This window comes from Cryptomeria japonica, chromosome 2 (assembly GCF_030272615.1).
Source record: "Cryptomeria japonica chromosome 2, Sugi_1.0, whole genome shotgun sequence".
In the NCBI taxonomy this organism is placed as follows: Eukaryota; Viridiplantae; Streptophyta; class Pinopsida; order Cupressales; family Cupressaceae; genus Cryptomeria; species Cryptomeria japonica.
Genome location: NC_081406.1, coordinates 50,114,747 through 50,138,702, shown reverse-complemented (window position 1 = coordinate 50,138,702; position 23,956 = coordinate 50,114,747). Strand labels below are relative to the sequence as shown.

At 39.3% G+C, this 23,956-nt stretch overlaps 1 protein-coding gene across 4 annotated transcripts in view; it reads left to right on the top strand.

The window, feature by feature from the left end:
• Positions 1-23,956, top strand: part of LOC131046168 (ATP-dependent zinc metalloprotease FTSH 12, chloroplastic) — a 316,628-nt gene that overhangs the window by 74,083 nt on the left and 218,589 nt on the right. For all 4 annotated transcript variants that reach the window (XM_057979841.2, XM_057979842.2, XM_057979843.2 and 1 more), the window contains exons 4-6: positions 8,481-8,770; positions 9,044-9,121; positions 9,347-9,577. In XM_057979841.2, the coding sequence (XP_057835824.1) occupies positions 8,481-8,770; positions 9,044-9,121; positions 9,347-9,577 (599 nt within the window). The remainder of the gene's footprint in view (positions 1-8,480; positions 8,771-9,043; positions 9,122-9,346; positions 9,578-23,956) is intronic.

Genomic DNA, 23,956 nt, shown 5'->3' with positions numbered 1-23,956 from the left:
ACAAAATGTGGTCCAAGTAGTGACAAATGCAGCCCATGTGTGTAGAGCAGCAGGGAGACTCATTGAGGCAGCCTATAGACACATTTGGTGGACCCCATGTTGTGTGCATGCTATGAACAATGCACTCAAGGACATGGGGAAGATAGACTGGATTAGAGGAGTGGTCACCGATGCGAGAGATGTGTTGTTTATCTGCAACCACCACACTTCACATGCACTCTTCAGGACCTTCGCGAAGAAGGAGTTCTTGAAACCAGTTGAGACTAGATATGCATCCTATTTCATTCTCTTGGAGAGAATGATTGAGTTGCAAGAGGCATTGCAACTCATGGTTATGACTAATGAGTGGAATAGGTGGGTTGAGGCCAAGACAAAGCAGGGGAGAAGGGTGAAGGAGATAGTGAAGAGTGATGTGTTTTGGATTGATGCGAAATACATTGTCTCTATCATTTCTCCAGTATTCCAGGTGATCAGATATGGGGATGGGGATGCACCTAACCTTGGAGAGGTGTATGAGTGCATTGACTCTATGCTTGACTAGACGAGGGCTGCTGTGCGAGTGAAGGACCACTCTTTAGCATTCTACAATGAGTGAATCTAGCCTATCATTCAGGCTAGATGGGACAAGTTGAACACTCCTTTGCGTATGGCTGCCTTTGCCTTGAATCTTAAGTGATACAAGGCTAGACCGAGTAGACTGACACCGATTCAGGATGATGAGGTGAAGGCGGGTTTCTTTAGGTGCATAGAGAAGATGTTTGATTCCAGAGATGTCGGCACAATGCGCACTGAGTGGGGAAGATTTGCCACTCTTAGAGGTTATTCAGATGCGACAAAGATGGATATAGACAACATGGCACAGGAGGACCCACTTTTATGGTGGAATTGTCATGGCCCGAAATCTTTGACCACTACTCTAGCCATCCGTCTGCTATCCTAGGTTTCCAGTTCTTCAGTTGCTTAGAGGAACTGGTCTACATATAGCTTCATCCACTCTCTTAAGAGGAACAAACTTACCTCTAAGAGAGCAGAGAAGCTTGTGGCTGTACACAGTGCTTTGCGTCTCATGGACCGCAAGACACTTGTGTACAAGGAGAGTCCAGTGGCACGATGGGATGTAGAGTCAGAGTAGCCTTCACAGATTGATGAGGATGATCCTACCACTTCAGATGCAGGGCTAGTTGGTGTGAGCTTGAGGGACCTTGATCTTCGGGAGTCCAGTAGTTCCAGTGAGGAGGAGTTCGCAGATGATTAGAGGCCTCCATTAGCTACATTTTGAGTTTTGTCATTTTGTATTTGACTCTAGTCTCTTTTGTAATGCTATTGCTACACGTATTTGTATTTGGCTACTCATTGTAATGATGAATCATGTAATCATCTTTATTATTATAGACTTTGCAATGGCATCAGATTTTCGTATTTTCGTTTTCCTTTTTCAATATTCATATGATAGAAATGTGAAATCTCCAATTTGACAATTTCATTTGTCAAATTTTATTTACTTTTAGCAATTAGTATTACTAATCTAAGTAATCTTGGTATTTCCTATAGTTTCATTTGAAATCTAATTCTTATACTGTTATACTGTTATACATCTTTTCAAAGCTAGTTTTTCAAGTACTCTATGTATATGTATAAGTATATGAGCACCACCACCCCGCCACCCCCCCGCTGCCGTCCCGCCGTCGTCTCCCTGCCGTCCCCAAATTTAGACCCTTGGTCCCCCCGTCCCCAACGCCCGTGGAACACTGATTTGAACCCAACCAACACCTTTCCATTACAAAAGATTCTACATCCAAAAAGTATGTTCTCAAGACTGTATTTGGACTTCTTGAAAATATGCGTCCTAATCCATGTTTCAAAAAAAGGTTTTTCTCTTGGTTCTTGTACACGATGCTCAGTGAAATTCAATTCAAGTGTTAGTTCCTGAAGATACTTGATGCCAGTCAATATTGGTCTTGGATGAATTGATCCCAAATTCATGTGCAGTTACTGTTGCAATTTATTGATGTCAATTCTATTAGTACTTTGAGGTCAAAGGCTTTCCATTTCCAACCAAAGTGGGAATGTTTTATACCTAATTAATCATGAGTAGTTATTATAACCAACAAGAATGACCTATCAGATTATATATTCATATTTTATATTTCAATATGTAAGCACTTTCTATTTACTGTGTGTACCCTGTAGGTATACCACAATCCATAAATGTTTCACATTTGCCATTTATTAGATATAATTCTTTCCAATAAGGCTTCTATGAGATAGACGTAATTAGATTAACAACTCGAGGCTCATCATATCATGTTTCCAGCCTTCATGTGGCATGGCCTGTAACTTCCTTGTGAGTATTCTGCTTTTTTTAAATCACTCTGGCAAGACTTGCAAATGAAACATCTATTCATGTCACTAACATTTTCTGGACTTGAATTATAGGGAAGTACATGTTTAACATTATATAAGCCAAGACTATTCTCCAAGACTGTGATTTTACTTCTTGAAAAATGTGGATTCCTAATCCATGTTCAAAAAGATAATTCTCTGAGTTCTTGTACATGATACTCAGTCATTCAATTGAAATTCATGTATAAGGTCCTGAAGATACTTGCTGCCAATCGATATTTGTCTTGGATGAATTGATCCCAAATTCATCTGCAGTTATTGTTGCCATTTATTGAAGTCATATTGGTTATCACATTCTCCTTAGTGCTTCAAGGACAAAGGCTTTACAACTGAGGGGGGATTGTTATGTACCCAATTAATTATGATTAGTTATTATTAGTACATTACCAACAAGTGTGACTTATCAGATTATATATTCATATTTTATATTTCAATATGTAAATGTTTCTTTATTTACTATTTGTGCTTAGTAGATATACTACAATCCGTAAACGTTTTATGTTTGGCATCTATGATTCTATAGGATACAATTTTATTGAGTAAGGCTTCTGTGAGATAGATCTAATTAGGTTAACAACTTGAGGCTCATCACATCATTTTTTTCAGCTTTTGTGTGGCATGGCCTGTAAATGTCTTTGTGAGCATGCTGGTTCTATTAAATCAGTCCGACAAGGCTACATAGATACCCTTTTTAATAATTTCAAACCCTTGACTGCCAAATGCAATTATTAAAATATTAGACATACCAGGTTTTCCAGATACTTTTCTAAGACAATAAAATTGCTCGTAATTGCTAGACCAGTTACAGGCAGAAATACAAATCTGAAAATGCAAATATAGCCTGGCTGGTTGACCTCAAGTCTCCCACATCCCTCTGATGACAATGTCCCAGCACTGAAAATGGAGCGGCTGGCTTATGTAGATAAGTACAGCCTGTTTGCAGCAATCAATGGCCAAAACGTGGCCCTAGCAGGCCCTTAGCAGGTGTACGGCCTGCTCTAAATGGCACGACCCGACTGGTGATGGCTGCGGCTAGGATAAGGGAGCAAAATCAACACAAAATCTGCCTCTTACACAATTATCCAATCTGCTGATAATATCATTTGAAAAATTCTCTGAATACTCCACCAAAATCTGTAATTGAAAGCTCAAATGCAGCCTCTGATTGAAGCTGCCTGCAGTGATGTCCTTGGGTGATCTTTCATACCTGTAGACACACAAATCTATGAGAGATTTCGTTCTCAAAGTTTGAAAGTTCTCCAGAAACCCTTGATTCTCCTCCAAGCCAAAATTTGCACAAGTGTTGAATGATAAAGATGAATTGAGAAATAATTCTGCCAACACCCCCGAGGTAACCACAGTGCCCTCTGACCAACCAGGTGATTTACTATAAATAGTAAGGTCGGTCCAAATGCCCAAGTGACTTACTAAATATAGTATGTAGAAATGGAGCTTGAAACACCTGTGGAAGCTAATCCTCAAATTTGACAGTGTACTGGCAAGAACTCTGAAGAATGGCACCCAATGTGCCCACTGATGAAGCCAAAATCATCTCCAAATCATGATATTAGCCTAAGGAGACCTAAGAGATAGGCTAATCCATTGATCACTATTGATAGTTAAAAGGGGGACATTACAGTTTGCCCTCCCCGAAATTGCTTGTCCTCAAGCAATCTTAACTCTAGATGTTGTAAAACGGCCTCATGCTCCCATGTAGCATCCTCTATTGGCAAATCCTTCCACTTAACCATAAACTCCCTGATGCCTCTCCTCCTCAATCTATGCTCCCTGGCATCAATGATAGCCTTAGGAACAAGAATCGACTTACCCTCCTCATCAAGGGGTGACAATGCTGTAAAAGGAATCACATTGTGTCCCAACGCCTTCTTGAGGCGTGATACATGGAACACATTATGCACTCTGCTATCTGCTGGTAACTCAAGCTCATAAGCCACCTCACCAATACGCTTGGAAATCTTGAAAGGACCATAGTATCGTGGCTTAAGCTTCTCCACACCACTCTTCTTGAAAGTGGATTGCCTATAAGGTTGGAGCATCAAGTATACCATGTCACCCACCTCAAATGAACACTTAACTCTATGCTGATTTGCATATTGCTTTTGCTGGTTTTGTGCCTTCTGAATATTTTTGTAATGCCCCTACTAGTTAGAGATCATTGTCCTGCAAAACAGATTGTTAGAACACAACAAAATATATACATAACTAATCTAATTTGCAATTAAACTTAAATTACTTAATTAATACTAATCTCAATTCTTATTTAATAAAAAGGATACGAGTGCAGTACTGGGATATGTCCTTAGGCGGCTGTGAAGCTTGCCTTCTTGGAACCCATCTTGATTCCAAGCCATCCAGGAAATCGAAGGTTAATTCGATTCCTGTCTTGGATGTAATTTCTTACACCCAAGCCATACCAAGGAAGACCATCATATATGATCCATTCCTTGCCTTGGATGATGCATCTCATCGTCCAAGTCTACCAGAGAGGACCTACCAGATCCGTCTCTTTTTGAATGAACTTTGTCAACCAAGCCATACATATATGCATATAGATATTCAGTATATACTGCCTACCAGGGATTATCATAATCCCTGAATTAGACTACGGGGATATCTCCCCAATAGCCTCCATCAGATAATCACATTATCGCCATTCATTGATATACCATATTTCATAACAATTCATATTATTGACATCATTTGAATTATAATTTAACATACAACATTACGCTAAGGTTCTATAACATACAACATTGTAATAACGATGAAATAATTTTGCAACATACATATTATAATATTCATGATCTAATTCTGCAACATACATATTATAATATTCATGATATAATTCTGCAACCTACATATTATAACATTCATGACAGATTTCTGCAACATACATATTATAATATTCATGATATAATTCTGCAACCTACATATTATAACATTCATGACAGAATTCTGCAACTACACATTATATATTAATAATGACATAAACATTAAAACTACCAATATAATTATATGTGTGTGTGTGGCACACACATCCACACACATATACATACCTATGGCGCTTCTGCTCTTTTCTTCCTATATTCTTCCTTCTGCCCCCGCAACTCTCCTTCCTAACTCCCCTCTTCCTCGCCCTTTATCATTTTGGTTCAATCGTTATTTATATCTTAACATCAAGGAGTCATACCCTTTGGATATTAAGAAGACATAACCTCTAATTGCAACCCTCCACGTAATTTATATTCTTTTCTCTAAATCACACTTGATGAGGAAACATTACTTATTATAATCAAGTGGCAGCTTTTGACAGACACAATGAAATCGTATCAACTTAGTAAGATCGCACCCTTTCAAGGTAATTGCACCTCTTTGTAAATGGATTACTATTGTTTCAAGTCACATTGCAGCCTGTGGTATAATTCTTAACAAACGATTAGTATTAATCATTCTCTTATTTACGGTTTGGTCAATAATAAACTACTAATTACCTTTTCTTAATAGTTCGATGCCCTTTCATCCGAAACAATTGCTGAGTGTATGTAATCGCACCCAATAAGGGAGTTGCGTTCAGTGTCAATAATCATGATGACACCAATATTTGACTCATACTAATGTTATGCACCTCTTTAATAATTGTTTGGTGTAAAGGTTTTATTTCCATCAGCGGCAATTTCTAGTAGCTTGGTTACCACGATAGGCGAAGATTATCGCTGTTATTACTACCTACGATATGTTATTGCCATTGTGATTGCTGACTTGGTTGAACCAATCATAATCATGGCCGCTGCTTCCATACATCTCTCCCATATGATCGCTGTGGTTAGATATGAAATATTCCTCTTGGACGGTGATTTATGGATTTGTCCCTATCGATATATGGATCTGCATCTAAGAGTATATATTGTTGTCATTTGAATGGAGATTACACTTCTTAATTGTTGTCTATTTGTCTTTAGTTTGATACCTTATCAAGTGATACGGGGCATGACAGACTGTAATATTTGTTTATGTAGTTATTAATTTAAATATTTCAAGAATATTATTATTGATAAATAAATATCAATTACAAAATAAATATTTAATAATTTCAAATAATCATTCGTTGATAAATATTATATTAATTAATAATAATAATTTTTTCATTTAGGGTCTCTCTCTTTCTCTCCATATATATATATCGATCCAGGAGGGGACATGACAATTTTCCTTCAAAGACTTCATGATATCTTGACTATCCAGTAACAAGTCTTTGGCACTGGGCACTTTACAATCTCCAAACAATAGATCTATGAAATTAGGAGCATCATAATTATAAGGGGCCATAAATGGTGACATTTGAATAGACATGTGGTGAGTAATATTATAACAATACTCGCATTGTTGAAGCCACTTAACCCATACCTTTTGTTGCCTTGCAATGTAGTTCCCGAGGTATCCCTCCACCCATTTATTAACTATCTCTGTTTCCCCATTTGTCTATGGGTGATAGCTAGTGCTTGAAGTAAGTTTTGGACCACTAAGTCTGAACAACTCTTGCGAAAAGTGACTCGTAAACTTGTTGTCCCGATCACTAACAATACTCCGAGGTAGTCCATGAAGTCTGAATACGTCACGAAAGAACAAATCAACAACCTGCGTTGCTGTGTAGGTGGCTGAGATAGCAAAGACATGGGCAAATTCGGTGAGCCTATCCACCACAACATAAATGCAGTCCCTACCTTGGGCTTTAGGCAAACCTGTGATAAAATCCATGGAAATGCACTCCCATTTTCGATTAGGAATGGGTAGGGGCTGATAAACCTGTTGGGGAAAGAGTGTTCCTGTTTGTTCTGCTGGCATGTAGGACACTCTCTCATATGCGGAAGGACCTCAGATTTGAGCCCTTTCCAAATGAAACGTTGCTGCACCTGCCTATAAGTCTTGAAATAACTAGGGTGACCTGCCATAGGAATGTCATGAAAGGCTCTTAGGATCCTTTTCTTCATTGCTGATCCTAGTACCAAATATATCCTTCCCTTGTAAATGATTAGATCATTTGCAACAAAATATATATCATCATGCATTGTACCATCAATAATATGTGAAGCCCACTCATCCTTAGCATACTCAGCTGAAATCCACTCTCTCCAATCAACCAAAATCTCCCCAATGGAACACAAATGTGGTCTCTGTGATAATGCATCAGCAACAATGTTCTTTTTACCTTTGATATATGCTATGTCAAAATCATAAGCTTGCAGCTTACCAACCCACTTCTGCTGCTGGTCATTAAGATCTCTCTTATTAAGGAAATGTTTTAGACTGTCGTGGTCTGTTTTCACGACAAATTTGCTCCCTACAAGATATTGTCTAAATTTGGCTGAAACATGCATTATAGCCAACATTTCCTAATTGTAAATGCTATAACTCCTCTTTGCACCCCTGAGTTTCCGGCTCTTAAAAGCAATCGGATGCTTATTCTGCATCAGTATCACACCAATGCCTTCTCCAAAGGCATCACACTCTAACTCAAAGGGTCTGGTGAAGTCAGGAATAGCAAGTACAAGTACAAGACCAGAGCTCATCAATTGTTTGAACTTTTCAAAACACTGCTGTGCCTTTATTGCTTTTTGGCTCTTGATATTTCCTTTATGGTACTTATGGTACCTGACTGGAGTAACTTTAGTCACTTCCTTTGGCTTCATCATACAAAGATATTTTTACAGATTCATTGATCTCTTTTGATAATTGACAGACAAGTTTACAGTTCATTTTTATTCAATCCATACATATGTATTTATCCTGCTGTCAACTCCTCAAATTGCCTGCTTCCTGTAATTTTCAGTTAGTTTTAACTTTTAAGTGCCTGTTGTCATTATTGTAGATTCTTATGTCCATGGGTCTTTAAAAGTAAAACAAAATTTATGTTTCATATATTTTTACTTATCCAATAGTTTAATGACGATAATGTGTTGTTTTCTTTTGCCTGTTATGCCAATGGAGGACAGATTGTCATAGATAAAATTTTGTTTGTATTTTTTTCTGACGAGGTGGTAGCCATGTTTCTATTGCAGCTAGCAGAGCCAGCAGAACTGTCACAACCAAGGGTGCATGGCTGGAAAGGCTTGGAAATTGGGACCGGATCCTTGAAAAGGAAAAGGTGGATGAAGATACTGATAAACTGAGTAGCAAATTTGCAATTTCTTTTGATTGGCAAGAAATGAAAGAAAATTTTGAGCTTCAGCAGAAACAGAGACTGCCCAATTCCCAACGCTACAGGGGTGAGTGGATTTCAAAGAGGTGGTGGCAATATCGTCCAAAGTTGCCTTATACATATTTTCTTCTCAAAGTTGAATGTTTAGAGGTGAGCATGTTCGCCTTTTCTTGTGTGTGGTCGGTTCTCCTATGAATTCACTATCAACCATATTTTTAATGATACATTAGACATATGTAATGAGATATTAATTAATTTTTGGCAGCTTTTTAGGTTTCCAAAGAACTTTAAAGATTTTTTGTACTATATTTGTGTTGTCTCACCATTAGTGAAAATGTTATATTTTCAAATGTTTTTGATTTGTATTTCATCTGAACCTGCATCAATTATTCAAAGTGCTGATTAGATTCTTTGATATAACAGGTTGAGGCAGTGGTGTTTGCTGAGAATTTCAAAAGAATTTATGTCACAATGAAAGAGGGTTTTCCTTCAGAATATATTGTAAGGATCTATAATTTTTTTTCCCCTTAAATGCACTATGTCATATTGCTTAATTTGTAATTCAATTTGAGTGGAACCTGCAGTTTCTTTGCATTTTTATGCTTTCATATTCTCCTTCCAGAATGCAAAATTTAGCAATTATTTTATCACCACAAGTAACAAAATCATAGAAGTAAGACATTGTAAATCTATACCGAGACTGAAATTCAAATTGTTTGTGTTCAGGTTGACATACCCGTGGATCCTTACCTTCCTGAGTTGCTTGCAAGATGTGGTGTTGAAGTGGACACTGTGTATAGCAGAAATCGGCTTCCCTCTGTTGTTCGAGCATTTGCTGTTATGGCACCAGTTGCTTTATTAGTTTGGTGCATGAATAGCTTAGTACGCGCACTGTTTCAAACATCGCGAGAAACTCTATATAGAACAATATTGTCAACTGATGAGAGCCTTCTTTCGGTAAATTCAATATCTTCAACTTCTGCTCTTTAATGTTATATACAGGTCTTGATGTTCTATTATTTTAATGTACAGGTGCCCAAAATAAGCCAACAAAGAGTTATGGATACTGTATGGATGCTCATATGATTTAAAGAAATCTAATGTACAAAACAGCCATATGCCCACTGAAATCTTGAAATTCAATTCAAAACAAGACAAAACCAACTCTGTTTTTCTACCTCCAATACACAGACTAGCCAAAGGTTAGAGGTGAACCAATTTGATTTTTTGAAGATTTCAAATCTTCATGGTTCTTCGATCATACTAGTTTTTCTCCATGTTTTGGGAATGACAATTTTTTTTTCTAGTTTTTGAGGATGGCTGAAGAAAGAAACAAATTATATTAGTGTCCACGGATGAGCAAAAGTAAGTCAATGGGATTTGAGGTTACATCCATTTACAATAGAAAGTTCTAGGAAGAGAATTCTAGAGAGGCCCACAAAGGGGAAGAAGAAATTGATAATATAATACAGCTATTGATTATTAAGACATGGTCAAGCGACCAATACAAATGGCCAAATAAAGTGGACGATACCCCAATAGGGCATAAGCTGGAGAGTATTTGTAATGTCCCTAATAAATAATTGCCAAAAAGATTAAACGACATTAATTATTTTTCCATCTATTAATATAAATAATTAATATTACATGAAAGTGTGTTAATAAAGGTTTTATTTTAATAAAAGCACCGTAATTAGTCTCTAACTATTACGGGAATAACCAACTTTGGGCAAATAAAGGATGGCATCAGGAGAATTTAGGGACACGGAAAAGAAGAGAATTGAAATCCGCGTGTGTAAAACACATCGAAGACAAAATTGCCTTTCGTCAGTTTCGATTGGCGTATTGGTTTCAGAGTATGATAGAAGCATCATTATTGGCAGGAAGATAGAGTGAAGACTCCGTTGGTGTTTACTCCTTTGGTGTTTAATATGGAAGACGTGGACTGCAAACAAGAACTGCGTCGAGAGATACCAGTAGTACAACACCCCCTTACTCTAATACAATGGCCTTGTAATCTGTAACACAACCGTGTTCACGTAGCAGTGGAATCCTTTGAGACCCGATATCGGGTTGTATAGCAAACCTGCCTTCACTGCGTCGGGAGATACCAGTAGTATGTGGCGGAAGTAATGGCGCTGCCACGTCTAGGAGGAAGCAGATATCGCGTGGGAGTTGTAGAAGTTTATGTTGTGCGTGTCACCCATGAAGATGCAGAAGTTCGGGTTTAACGTAGCAACAACGCAAGATTGGAAAGTGATCGAGACTGGAAGAATATCCTCCTGGGTTATTACTGGAAGTTGGAAAACCCATGGTTCAGCGTTCTCAGCCATCCTGACAACAACGTGAAGATTAACTGGCAACCAGACTACCAGGTGCATTATAAAATGAACTCTCTCCTCCGTTTTCTATTAGAATAAATTGCTACCAATATCAGTAAATTGAGACAGTATTGGTCTATCAGTGGCTATTCAGTAGAATTAGAATATCTGTGCAATGTATAAAACAATCCAATTAAAATAAAGATGTTATGAGATGTTAATTGCTATCATTCGGCTATACAATCTTCTGTTGCATTTTGGTTATACCATTGAATGGGAGTAAAGTCTGGTTAGGGAATTTTACAGTATTGGAGAGATAGAAGACAAGTTCTATTGAGCATCTCTATTTGGGCTTGAAATGGAGTCACTAGTGTCATTATTGATCATCATGAAAAGGATCAATTGAAGATCTAATAGTGCTCATTGGGAAGTTCCGAAGGTGGGGAGGGCTGAGTTGGGGGATTCTATGAAGAGGCAAGGCCTTCTCTCTAGAATCACACCAGCATCTAAGGGCAATGTAACCCCTGTTTTAGTGAGGAAGTTTATAATATGCATCTATCCTACATCTAAGGGATCGTTGGAAAGGAGTAGATCTATGTCATCAAGGAGGAGTAGAATCGCACCATTGAAAAGAAGTAGAACCATGATGCCAAGGGGAAATGTATTGGGGCATAAGTTGTGTGAGAAATACTATCTCATAGGTCTATTGAAATATCCCACCCTGTTATGTACTTTTGAATTCGGGTTTTGGAATATTTTCTGTCTTTTTTCTTTTTCATTTTTTTTCTTTTTTTTCTTTTTTGAAGTTTATGGAAAATGAATGCAGGAAATGGGAAATGCTTAAAGGAAAATACAACTCAAGGCAATTTTTTTAATTGAAATCTTTACTACAAAACCCTTTGTAATGTCCCCTTTCTAGCACACCTTATATTATGTTGTCGTTAGCCTATTTCTCCATGGTCCCATAGGCTAACTAAGACATTTAAGGGATCTTGAGGATATTTGGCCTAGGTAATTTCAGTTGCAAGCGAATCTGATGTGTTTTGATGCTTTTTTGAGATACTATTTTTAGTAAGTCAGCTAGGCTAGGTCTGGATCGCCAGTGAACTCATAAATAATATCTTGATGATGATAGTTGTTGCTTTTTGACGGGAGTTTTAATAATCGCTTGTGATTATTAATTTATTTATTGATAAAGTTAAATTAAATATTTAACTTTATTAATGTGGGAACTTAAGTAAAGGGAAAAGTTATTTTAAAATTAAAAGTTCCCTTTCACGAAAAAGTACTTGGAGACTTGAATATTAAAAGGGAAGTTTTTAATTTATCCCACATTGGCTGGAGATGTATGTGGGCTCTCTTGGGAAAGTTATAAAAGACTCTTTACGAGTTCTTTTTGGACATGCTGGATTGAATAAGAAATTTATGAGATTGTTTGGAGAGTTCATCCCAAGGGTTTGTGATGCCGAAATCCCTCATGAATGATATTCTTCTCACTGTTGCAAGATATAGTCAGAAGAATTAGTGGTGTTTCTACTTCAGGAGATACAATGAGCATAAATTGGAGGTATTCTAGTTGCAGGTTTACATTCAGGAAATTTGCTTATTATTTGCATCTTAAGTTTAGATTGAAGGACATTGGTGTGACCAAAGATAAGAGGCATACTGCTGAACATACAGATTGCTGGGTCGCACAAGTTTTCTGGGCCACACTGAGGACAATGTCTATCCAGCCCTTAGGATGCACCAATATAGAAGTTACCCTTATATATCATCACTTCTATATTGGTATATCGTAAGGACTGGATAGCCACTTCCCACACTGAGCTGGCTGGGTCGTACATTCCTTGCCTGGGACGTACACAGTTGCTGGGCTGAACTGAACTATCATTCATCATGTGGCTGGAGCTACCCTTGTTTCTTCTTGAGTATCGTACGTACCCAGGACTCCTTATAGGGCTGCCGTTCTGTTGGAAACACTGCCCAAAATGACTGTACACACTGAAAAAACACTGTTGTACAGGTCTGAGATATTAATGCTTAAGCCGTCCTAAGTGCATTAGAGCTGAGTCGTACAAGGCTATAGAAGACATTCAGATTGCTGTGCCTACATTGGGAGTGTTGTACCATGAGATAAGAGGCCGTACCAGCAGTAGTCATTGCTGTATGTGGCCAAGAGGAAGGGCTTAATGTAATAATGAGGCTGCTGTTATAAACTGTGGTCAACATTGTATTCCAGAATAGTGATTTTGGCATGCAAAACCCTTGTTATTGTTTTGTTTAATTGAGAAATCAGAATATCATTTACTGTTTCAGTTTTGGTATCATAGTGTTGAATAAACAATATACATACTTGGTTCAAGAATGCTGTTGATTGTTTTCGAGTTGCAATATCAAATTTCTTGAGTGGTGTTTGTGTTTGCCAATATTACCTATACCTTGTTCAAGCAAGTACAAACTCAAACAAACAAGTATATGTTAAACACGTTACAAACAAATCAGTGTTCAGCTTGTAAGCAAACTGTTTGACAAAATTACAGTGTGTGGGAAGGCAAAAATTTAGAGGTTAGCAAGGGGACATCTTACGCCCTTAATCTAGAAGCATGGACGCCTTGCTTTGATTTTCGGATTGTTTGGATGAAATGGGAGATGATCTTTTAAATTTGAATGTCCTCCTTTCATCACTTCGAGCGAAATAGGTGAAATTCAAGGTTTGTTCAAAATCACAATGTTTGCTCATTGCGAATTTCAAGCCGTAGAGGCCTTTTGCAAGATTTCGAACTTCAAGTTAAAGCCACTCCTTTTGAATTTCGGGCCTAAGGGCCATAATGTGAGACCTTTGCGTTTTGAATCTGAAACTCGGCACTTTGAACAAAAATGGGAGAACTCACCCAACTTGGCATTTTCAATTAAAAATGGCGATTTTGTTTTTGGGCCCACTAGGCGATTTTGTAAACTTCACCGCTTATCAGCCTAAGTTGGTCTTTACTATGCCCTTTGTAAATTGGAAATTCGGCATGCTTAGTAAAAACACGCGTCGGCCATTTGTGATATATTGCATGACACATTCATTTCTTGCCAAATTTTCGGCATACTTGGCTATGCTGTGAGTTTTAGTGATTTGGAGGTTTTGTTATTTTCAGCTTAGAGGCCGATTTTGGAGAACTTCGCCGAACTTGTATTTTGGCCTTAGAGGCCGATTTGAAAGTCTTCTATCATTTTCGGCTTAGAAAGCCTATTTGCACAATTCTCATTTTTATGATTTTTTGGGTATTATGACTGAATCGTGAGATCTTGGGCCCCTTTGGTCACTATTTGCCTAAGTTTTCAATTTCGGGCCTAAGAAGAATTTTTGGATTGCCTCATTTTCGACCTATTTGAGGAAAAAGTGCGATTTTGAATCCTTTATTCATTTTTGGGCTCATTGAGGACTTCGCGAGATTTGGACTCTTTGGTGTTTTTCAGCATGATGAAGTGTTTTGTGCGAACTTAGACTCTTTGTTTATCTTCTGTGAAGCTCGGGCCTATGGGCGAATCACGATTTTCGGGAGTCTTTATGTTTCTCGGCCCTAGAGGCCGATTTGAGAGCTTTAAGTGGTTTTCGGGCAAATAAGGGTCAATGTTGCAAATGGTCTATAAATTTCTTTTACTTTATTTTCGGCTCTTTAGGCTTGCTTGTGGTTTTCGGCCAAATGAACCTTTTGCACGTTTTAACTTACTTTCGGCCTAAAAGACCGTTTTGAGAATTTCGGCTTAAAGCTTGCTAACCTCTTACGCGAATCCTAACTTCATCATATTCGGCCTAGACGGGCGATTTGAGTTTTTTGAGTTGTTACATTTTAAGCGGTGTTCTCCCTATTTTTGCCCCCTAAGCTTATTTTGCAAGCTTTGTTGACTTTCGGCCCACGGGGCCTTTTTGCAAACTTCATCTCCTAATTCGGCCTAGGAGGCCAATTTTCCAATTTTTTTGAATTTTGGCCTTTGGGGCCGATTGTGAACTTATCCTTGCATTTTGGGCTATTTGGCCAATTTTGTGACCTTTTTCTGGGCTTAAAGACACATTTTCAACTTGTATTTTTACCATTTAGGCCGACTTCAATAAATGGGGCTCTCACTTTAGCCATTCAGGCTGATTTTAATTTTTGAGTGGGTTTAAAGACACATTTTTGCTCATGAAGCCGATTTTGAGTTTTTTACTTCTTTTGGTTTTGAGTACTTGCCTACAAGTCCTATTGCCTTGCCAATATTTGCGATTTACCTTGAGGCCCATTATTCATATTACCTTTGCGAACAGAAGCGTGATTAACTCTCAGGTTATGAATTTTCAAGACTTAGGACTCAGACCTAGCTCGACTCTTGGGTAGGATCACCTCCCTAACACTCCAATCTTGTAACCTATTCAATGTTGCATCTTCTCTCTGCGAGTGAACCAAAACTTTTCTCACCAGGGACCTCAGCAAGGACGCGCCCAAAACTACCAACAAAGGGGGCCCCCTGTAATAGTGTAATGTCCCCATTTTAGCAGACATGGTTTTTTGGTGATTAGCCTATCATTCTGATCCTCTTAGGCTAATGAGTATGGATAGAGGGTCTCCCGAGGCTTGTATCAGCCCCAAAGTTCAGTGTGTTTCGATCTGGCTTTCGTTTGGTATCATTTGGACTTCATTTGCTATACTTACTATTTATAGTAAGTTTGAGATGTTAGAGATGGACCCCTTCTATTTTTAGTAAAGGGGTATGGTCATATGCAACTTCATAATGTCAGCTCCCAGCTCAGACGGCGTTTAAAAATGTTGAGTATTAATGGAGATATTAAAGTTTATTTAGTTTAAATAAACATTAATGTTTTGAGCTTATATTATTAAGTTATAATATAATTTTATATTATAACTTAAGTAAGGGTCCAAGTATCATTAAAGGGGACCATTTAATTAATTAATTGTGGCTCTTTTACCAAGGTGAAATATTAAATGACAAAGTGAAAATATTATATCATTAAATGTCATTTAATATCATTAATTGATTTAATGCCTTATTGGAGAAAATCAAACCTTCATGGGAAATATATATAAGGCTTTTGAAAAGAAGAGAAGGGGGATTGATCATTGTTATTTTTGATGAGAAGACTTGTTTCTTGGCTTTGGAGAAGAAGCTGGGGTTTCTGCAGCTTGTCCAGAGTATCGGCATTGGAGAACGTGAAGACTTCATTGCATCAGCAATCTGAGGGTGTGAGATATTCATCTGAAGTTGCTCCTAGGGTTGGCTTCATCCAGAAGTTGACATTGTGCTGATTGGGGATTTATTTTCAGATTTATTGGCATAGCTGAGGGCATATGTATATGGCAGACTGAGAACATCATATAGAGGGTTTATTTGCTGCTACAGTGTCATGAACAGTGTGCGTGAACAGTACACATGAACAGTGCACTACAGTACCCGTGAATAGTAAACACTACTGTACTGCGCTACAGTAAATGCTACAGTACCTTGCCAATTTTGTGGTCTTTGTGGAGACCAAATTGGAGATGTTTGTTCAGATTTATGATGAAGATTGAATAAGGAGTCTTTGGCTGCTTCTTCTACATTCTGCAAACCCCTGTAGCCGCCTTCATCACCTACAGATTGGGGTCGATTGATATTCCAGGTGACATTCAACATTGATCAGCCACTTAGCTTTCATGCCAACTATTTGCTTAAATGCCTAATGGCTGTAGGTGTACTTTGGGATGCATGACAAGTGTTTGTCTTAATGTCTACTAGCTGTACTAGTTAATTTCAGTCATTCCATGTGTGTGTAAGGTCTAAAACAGCTAGCATATCATTTCTATAACAACTTTGCATTGTTAGAAGCTTTCCATAACTTCATTTGCAGCCTACAAACCCAAAGAAGACAAATTAAGAATTCACTACAGCGGCTTCAAACATTGTATGCCAAGTGTTTGACAATATTCCTTGGGGTTCAAATAAGCGAAACAGGGTCAGATTAGCAAAGGGATATTACAAATAGGGGTGGGGTGTGCAATACTCAAAACATGAGCCAACTACATTATAATGTGTTTAATTGAAATGAAATTATTAAAGTGCATTTCATCACTCCAAATCATGGGTTTTGAGTAAATTATAAAAGGGCTCATGAGAGCTCATTATTGGCATTCATGTTTTGATATTTTGGAGAGAAATTGAGAAGGGTTTGCTGGTTGGCAGGTTTCTATAGCTTTTTGAGGACAAAATCCCTCAAGAAAGACAGTATTTGCAGGTGTGAAAGATCACCCAAGAATACTTTGCTGATAACTCCATTCAAGGAGTATGCTGGTGATTCAACTGATCAATTTGCAGCAATTATTCAAGGTTTTACTTGCAGATTTTGGAGTGCAGATTTGGTAGAACAGATAGTGCACATATTTGCATGAATTTCAAGGCAGATCGAAGTTAATTTGGTTTATTCAAGGGCCAGCTGTACACCATTAGAAGGGCTGCATGGGAATTTGTGTCACGTTTTTAGGGCAAATTTTAGCTTAAGGTATAGTAGGGTTATTATGGTCAAGCATTGTGCAACGTTGGGTTTGGTGCAAAAAATGAGCATTTCCAGAATTATTAAATTGCCTATAGTGGACGAAGGATCGGATTTCACATTTGAAGAGAGACATTTAAAAGATACATTTCACAAAGAACTTCTCAAGCCTGAACTTCACCGAGACGAAGGCAGACGTTAAATAAATTTAATATTTGTCAAATTAATTTAATTAATTTTTCAAATTGATTGATTAAAGGTGAAATTGATTGTTCACAGAAAAACGACATCGGGAGGAGGTAAAGTGATGACTTAACACAAGACAAAGCCAGGCGCTGGAAGCTGGAGAAGAAGATGCAGGAGCGCAAGATTGGAACCAAGCACGAAGAAGCGCGTCATCCGTTGGACCCCAAATTGAAGTCCACCACCGAGACCAAAGACCGAAGAACATTCAGAATGCAACAAGTATGCATTCTCGAAGGATACACAACTAGATTTAATTCCAGAAATTCAGTTTTGAAAACTGAAATTGTTTAATGTAAAGCTGCCTGTGGGCCCTGTCTAATGAATTCAAAGTGAGGGGACACAGGTAGTTATGTTCAACTACCAGATAGACTTAAATTGAAGCCAAATAGTGGTAGGTAGTTGAGATGGTGGTTGAATGGATAACTGAGAATTGAGTAGGCATGGGTTAAAGCTGCCATGCTTCTAGAGGGTAGATTGCGGCCTTGGGATGCAGTCAATCCTGGCCACCGGTTCAAATTGTAAATTCTATAAAAGGCAGGATGCCTCTCTTTGTAAAGGGTTAGATTTTTTTTAGGTTTTGATAGTTAGATTCTGGTTAGAATTTAGTAGTTAGGAGTAGCATAGAGATGTTGCGAAAATTGTTGTAATAGGCAGCTAGAATCAATACAATGGGCATTGATTTGGTGTTATCATCTTGGTTTTAGTTTGTTTGCATGGTTTTCTTCAGCAATTTAGATAGATCTTTTGGTTTGCAGGTATATGATGGATTCAAGCTCATACCATTAAGGATATACTGATTGTGTGTCCTTGTGTATGGTTAGCCCGAGCCTTTAAATCGTGCTTAGTTCAATTGCAGGTGTCTGTCTGAGCTGCGCCAGAATTGGGTGCTTAGCCATGCTCCTGTAGTCTGAAAATCTTCCAAGTCCCCTTGAAGATTGCACCGTTCCTGCGAGGTTGTGAGTTATTCTGGCCAAGCAAAGATTGGTTATGTTGAATCCGTCTACTCGCATACCAGCCTTATTAATTTTAGGTTTCCTAAACCCTTCTTTTTTTTCTTTTATTTCCCAGTTTGAGAATCAGATAAAGACCAACTTGTTGCAAAACGTAAGGCCCCTTGTGCTCCCAGCAAAACACATCAGTCACTGAGTTATCCCGCAATCAAGAACTGACATTTGGAACCTTGAGGTTGTCCCCTTTGATCAACTAAAACAACATTAGGGCTTCCTTATACAAGAGAGGATAGGATACTCGGGGAGATCATTCTATTTTGCGTTGGCCGGATAGAGTTGCAGCGATACGACTTCAGCCACGTCAACAACTCCCCCAAAAATGATTAATTAACGACTTCATAATCATTAAAATAACTTATGCAATTAATACCCCTTATATCCTCTTAATATAAAGTCATCAATTTAACTAATATTACTAAAGTCAAAACTGTAATAAATTAATATTAATGATTAACTCCAAATAAATGCCAATAATGGAACATTTTATTAATTCTGCCAGCTGCCCATTAATAATTGGGGTACCTTCCAACGATTCGAATTACTTACTATAAATAGTAAGTATGGAACCCAATTGCTCAAGAGACTTACTAAAAATAGTATGTCCAAAAGGAACTTGAAAGACCTCTCGAAGGCAAACCACTAATATACTGATATTTTGAAATGGAGAATATTGCAATAATCATCCAAAGGGTCTTCTGAATAGCCTTGAATCACCTCCAAAGGGTCCCGTAATCACTTCATTAATCTACGGGGACCAAAGTGATAGGCTAATCCATGAAAAACATTGATGCTGAGGAAGGCACAAAATGGGGACATTATATCTAGCTACTTTTATGTTGTGTGAATCAACAATATTCAAAGGCCATTTAGAGGCATCTTGTCTCTTGCATGGGATGGAATAAGGAGGTGATCAACTTCGGGGCCTAGAGGTCCCTAGTGATCCCCTTCAAGGATATGCATTGGAAGGTGATAACCTCTTGTAGATAAAGGTCGAGGAATTGTTGGTTTAGATATCTAAAAAAAGTAGAAACAATGTTGCTTAAGTTCCTATAGAGGTAATGATATCTTCCCTAGATCTCATAATAAATAGAGCATTTGAAGTTGGAGTGATCCTTATTCTCCACCTCTTGGAGGGAACAAAGATGACATATTTGGTCCTAGAAAAGAATATGATAATTTATCCCAACTTGCAACTAGTGGGAACACATCCTTAGTTGGCCAAGGGGAAACCTCAAGTTGTGTGACCAATGACATTGAATCTAGTGAGGATGACATAGGACACCATTTTCCACTTATAAAGCATTGAGTTGATTGGCATAGGAGGGGAGGTCCAAGTGACTAGGATTTACTCTTTGCAAATGTCGTCTTTGGCAACTTTTGTGGTGGTCTCCTTTGAATGAAGGAGTTGAGTGGAAGCATCCAAGTAATATATGGGAGGAGGTAGTTTATTAATAGAGATGCCAATAGAAAGAAGGGTTAGCTAGTCTTAGAGTACCAACAATGTGATGACTAATGGATGTTGTTGGCATAAATTGCCTATTGTTAGGTTTGATAATATTTGTTATCCGACAAGGTATTAATTAATTGTATTGAGTGGGTTGTCAGTCTCGGGTAGTTATGTGTCGGTTGGTTGACGGTTGTGTACCTCTCAGCAACCATCGGGTCCTTTAAATATGTCGTGTACTGTCAAGGAAGGGAGAGGGTATTGTCGGATCTGTGTAATCCTTGGCCGATCATCTCTGGTCTTCTTCTCTGTAATGATTGCATGTGTGAATAAAGATATTTTTTTACTGCTGTGTCTGATATGCATTGTCATGTACATTTTTATTTTATATATTTAATTTACTAGTTGCAGCGGTAAACATTTTGGTGCCGTTGCCGGGGGAGAAATCGGGTCAGCCTTGAGTGATTCATGTCCGTAGATCCCATCAGAGGTGAGAAGAGGCCACAAGGTGGTCAAGACCAAGTGATTAGCTGATCCGCCGACCCTCGGCCGGAGGGAGCACAGAGACGAATCGAAGCCTGGAAGTACTCGGAGTGTTGGGACGCTGGAGGTGGACGTGTAGAGGATGCGTGCGTGTCTAAGAGTGCAAGGAAAGCACCGGAACGTAGCGGTTGGAACAGTTCACTCAGGTCCGACACACTTGGAAGTACTCAAAGTTTTGGGGACGCTGAAGGTGGACGTGTAGAGGACACCTGTGTGGCCGAGAGTGCAAGGAAAGCATCGGAACGTAGCGGTCGAAACAGTCCACCCAGGTTCGACACACAAGGCGAATACACACGTACCTTCCGAGTGAAAACAATGTGAACACCCAAGAGAAGCAGAAACTGCCGTAGTTCATGGGAGACGGGTCAGAGGACCCGGTACGACATTGCAAAACATGCATAACTATTTGGGAGGCAAATGGCCAAGATGATAGGGACTATTGGCTGAAGGCATTTCCCGCCACCCTTAGGGGGATCGCCATTGACTGGTACACAGACCTCGATGCCCAACACAAGACGAGATGGAGTGATCTGAAGAGGGCATTCCAGGAGGAATTCAAACTCTTGAGGGATGATAATGAGATCGTGGCCGAAATCTATAATACTAAGCAAGGGAAAAATGAGTGTACGCGCTTACGACCGTAGGCTCAAAGAACTGTTGAACAAGATGGAAAACCAGCTAGCTGACGGGTTGAAGAAGAGGTGGTTGACGGAGGGATTGATACCCTCACTGCGCAAGAAGATGAAAGTAGTGCCTCCGTCCTCATACGCTGATGCTTACAATCGGGCAATGGACATCGAGAGTGAAAACAAAACCTCCTCCCGAGAGAAGAGGAATACCGATGATGATGAGAGCACTGAAGGTAGCAGTGATGAAGAATCCAAAATCGTACGAGCCCTTCGACCGGATATGTTGAGAATGATGAAAGAATTGAAGGTTGAGAAAGGAACCAGCAAAGAAGGTAATGAACTCTGGTGTATTGAGTGCAACAAGGAGGGGCACACGAAAGGTAATTGTCCTAGAAATATGTTTTGTGAAATTTGCCAAGTGTTGGGGCATTCAATCAAGGAGTGCCCATACAATTTGAAGATGAGAAGTACACAAGTACTCTTCACACAGGGAGAGTCCAACCCATCGAAATCACAAAATGTATTGCCAAGTGGTTATGGAAATCAACGAGGGCGAAACCAAATACAGTACGATTCCAGAGGACGTCCTATCATACAATGCTGACAATTTAGTGAATGGGGACACTTTGCGAGAGACTGCCATAACAAGAAAGACAACATACAATTATTGTGCAAATGGTGTGGACCAAGTGACCATGAAGACACCAACTGCTCGAATCAGAAGGGTATTAATATGCTGGATGTGGAGGAACAAGAGGACGCAGTTTTGGCAATCACAAGAGCACAAACAAAGAAGGCGATGTATTCAAACTTTGGTACGGAAAAGGAACAAGCCGAAGTAGAAAAAGTGTTGGCGAAGGAATGAGTAACTTCCAATGGAACTGCAAATATGTCATTATGGGAGTGAGAGAAGAAAATAGTCCAGCAGGTGCTACAAATAACCGTACCCATGAAGGTGGCAGACCTTCTTCAAACTATGCCGCAACTGAGAATGGCAATTGCCAATACAGTCAGTGACGACATAGTCATCCAGAAACAATGTAAGCCACACGATGAGGAACTGACACCCTTGGACTCTGAGTCTGAGGGTGGAGAGTTAGGTATGGACGGAGGGAGGAAGGCATGAAACCCAACGATGAAGCGGTGTTTGAACTGGAAGATTGCTTTGAGGATGAGACGAGTTCTCTTAATGGATTATTTCACTGGCAAATGGAGGATTATGAAGTCTTCCACCCTGACTGTAACATGCTACAAATTGGTGAAATTGAGGAAGTGCAAAGTCCAACAGGCTCGAAGGAATTGTATGGGGTCAGGCCGTATGAGAAGGAGAAACAAAGTTGCAGGAATAATGAAGCACGTCATCTGTATGCTATAGGGGGGTTGTATGAGAGAAGGTTGTACGAGTTGAAAGCACATCATTCGTACAACAAATCCGTACAAAATTTGGAAGCACACCATTTACCTCAAAAGGATCCGTACGGCCTGCCGAATACTACCCAAACAAGGAGTAAAGACTTGGGGTTAGAAGAGTTCCGTACCACAAATCTGTACAGAGGTGAAATTCAGAAAAGCCACACAGACAAACTGTACATTGGCAGGGTCCGGGGTTGGATGGAGGGAATAAGGCTCAACCCGTACGAAGGAGTCCGTATGGAAGGAGACATGAAGGCAAGTAAAGACCAAGACAACATCACATTAAACTGCTAGGAGGAAAATACCACTGTACGGACATCAAACCGCCATGAGGGAATCACCACCGTACGAACATCAAACCGCCATGAGGCAATCACCACCGTACGACCACCTTCTCCTTGCCACGTACATCACCTCAGAACCGTATGTCCAACTATACGACATAATTGTGGAATAATCGTACGGACTTCACGATGGTCATTGCTTTGTATTGTACGGCTTTCAGCTCATTCTGTACGACATGGCAATTTCATTCATCTCGTATGGTATCACAGGTGCATTCCTTTTGTATGACACCTAGTGCATCGTTTCCTATTGCCAATGCACATTTCGAAGTTCCATGGAATTATTGCCATACGTCAATTCCGTCATGTACGGACAAATCATATTGCCCACATCGTACGGAGGATACTTCATCTCGTACGGACAAAGCCTATTGTCGACACTGTATGGCCAGAGCATTTCTTTCGCATCGTATGACAGTGGTTGCATCTTGTATGGGAACACCAATCAGCCATACATCATCAACCTCAGCTTGCGTGTGGAGTTCTCATCGTGTCATATATGGTACAATCCTCTCAATGCCATCGTTCCATACAACAAGGTGGTTTCTTCACGACATGTTGCAGATGTTGGTTAAAGCTCTTTTTGGCTTCATCAACATTGTTTTTGGTGTCTTAAAAAATCAGGAAAATCATGTGCGCCATGGAGTTCTGTGTGGTTTTGAAGGTTGCAATTTGGTGTTGGCAGCGGGGGCGTTGCTCCTCGACCCCGCAAGGGGTGTTGCTCCCAGACCCCCATTGGGGGCGTTGCCCCCAAAGCCCCATTTGATTTGGCAGGTACACTACAAGCTGGGGTTGTCCAGTCGAAGTCACTATCTGTCGTTAGTCTTCCCAAATATTACTTGATGTTTGCTTGTCGTCTGGAAGACGACTTTTTC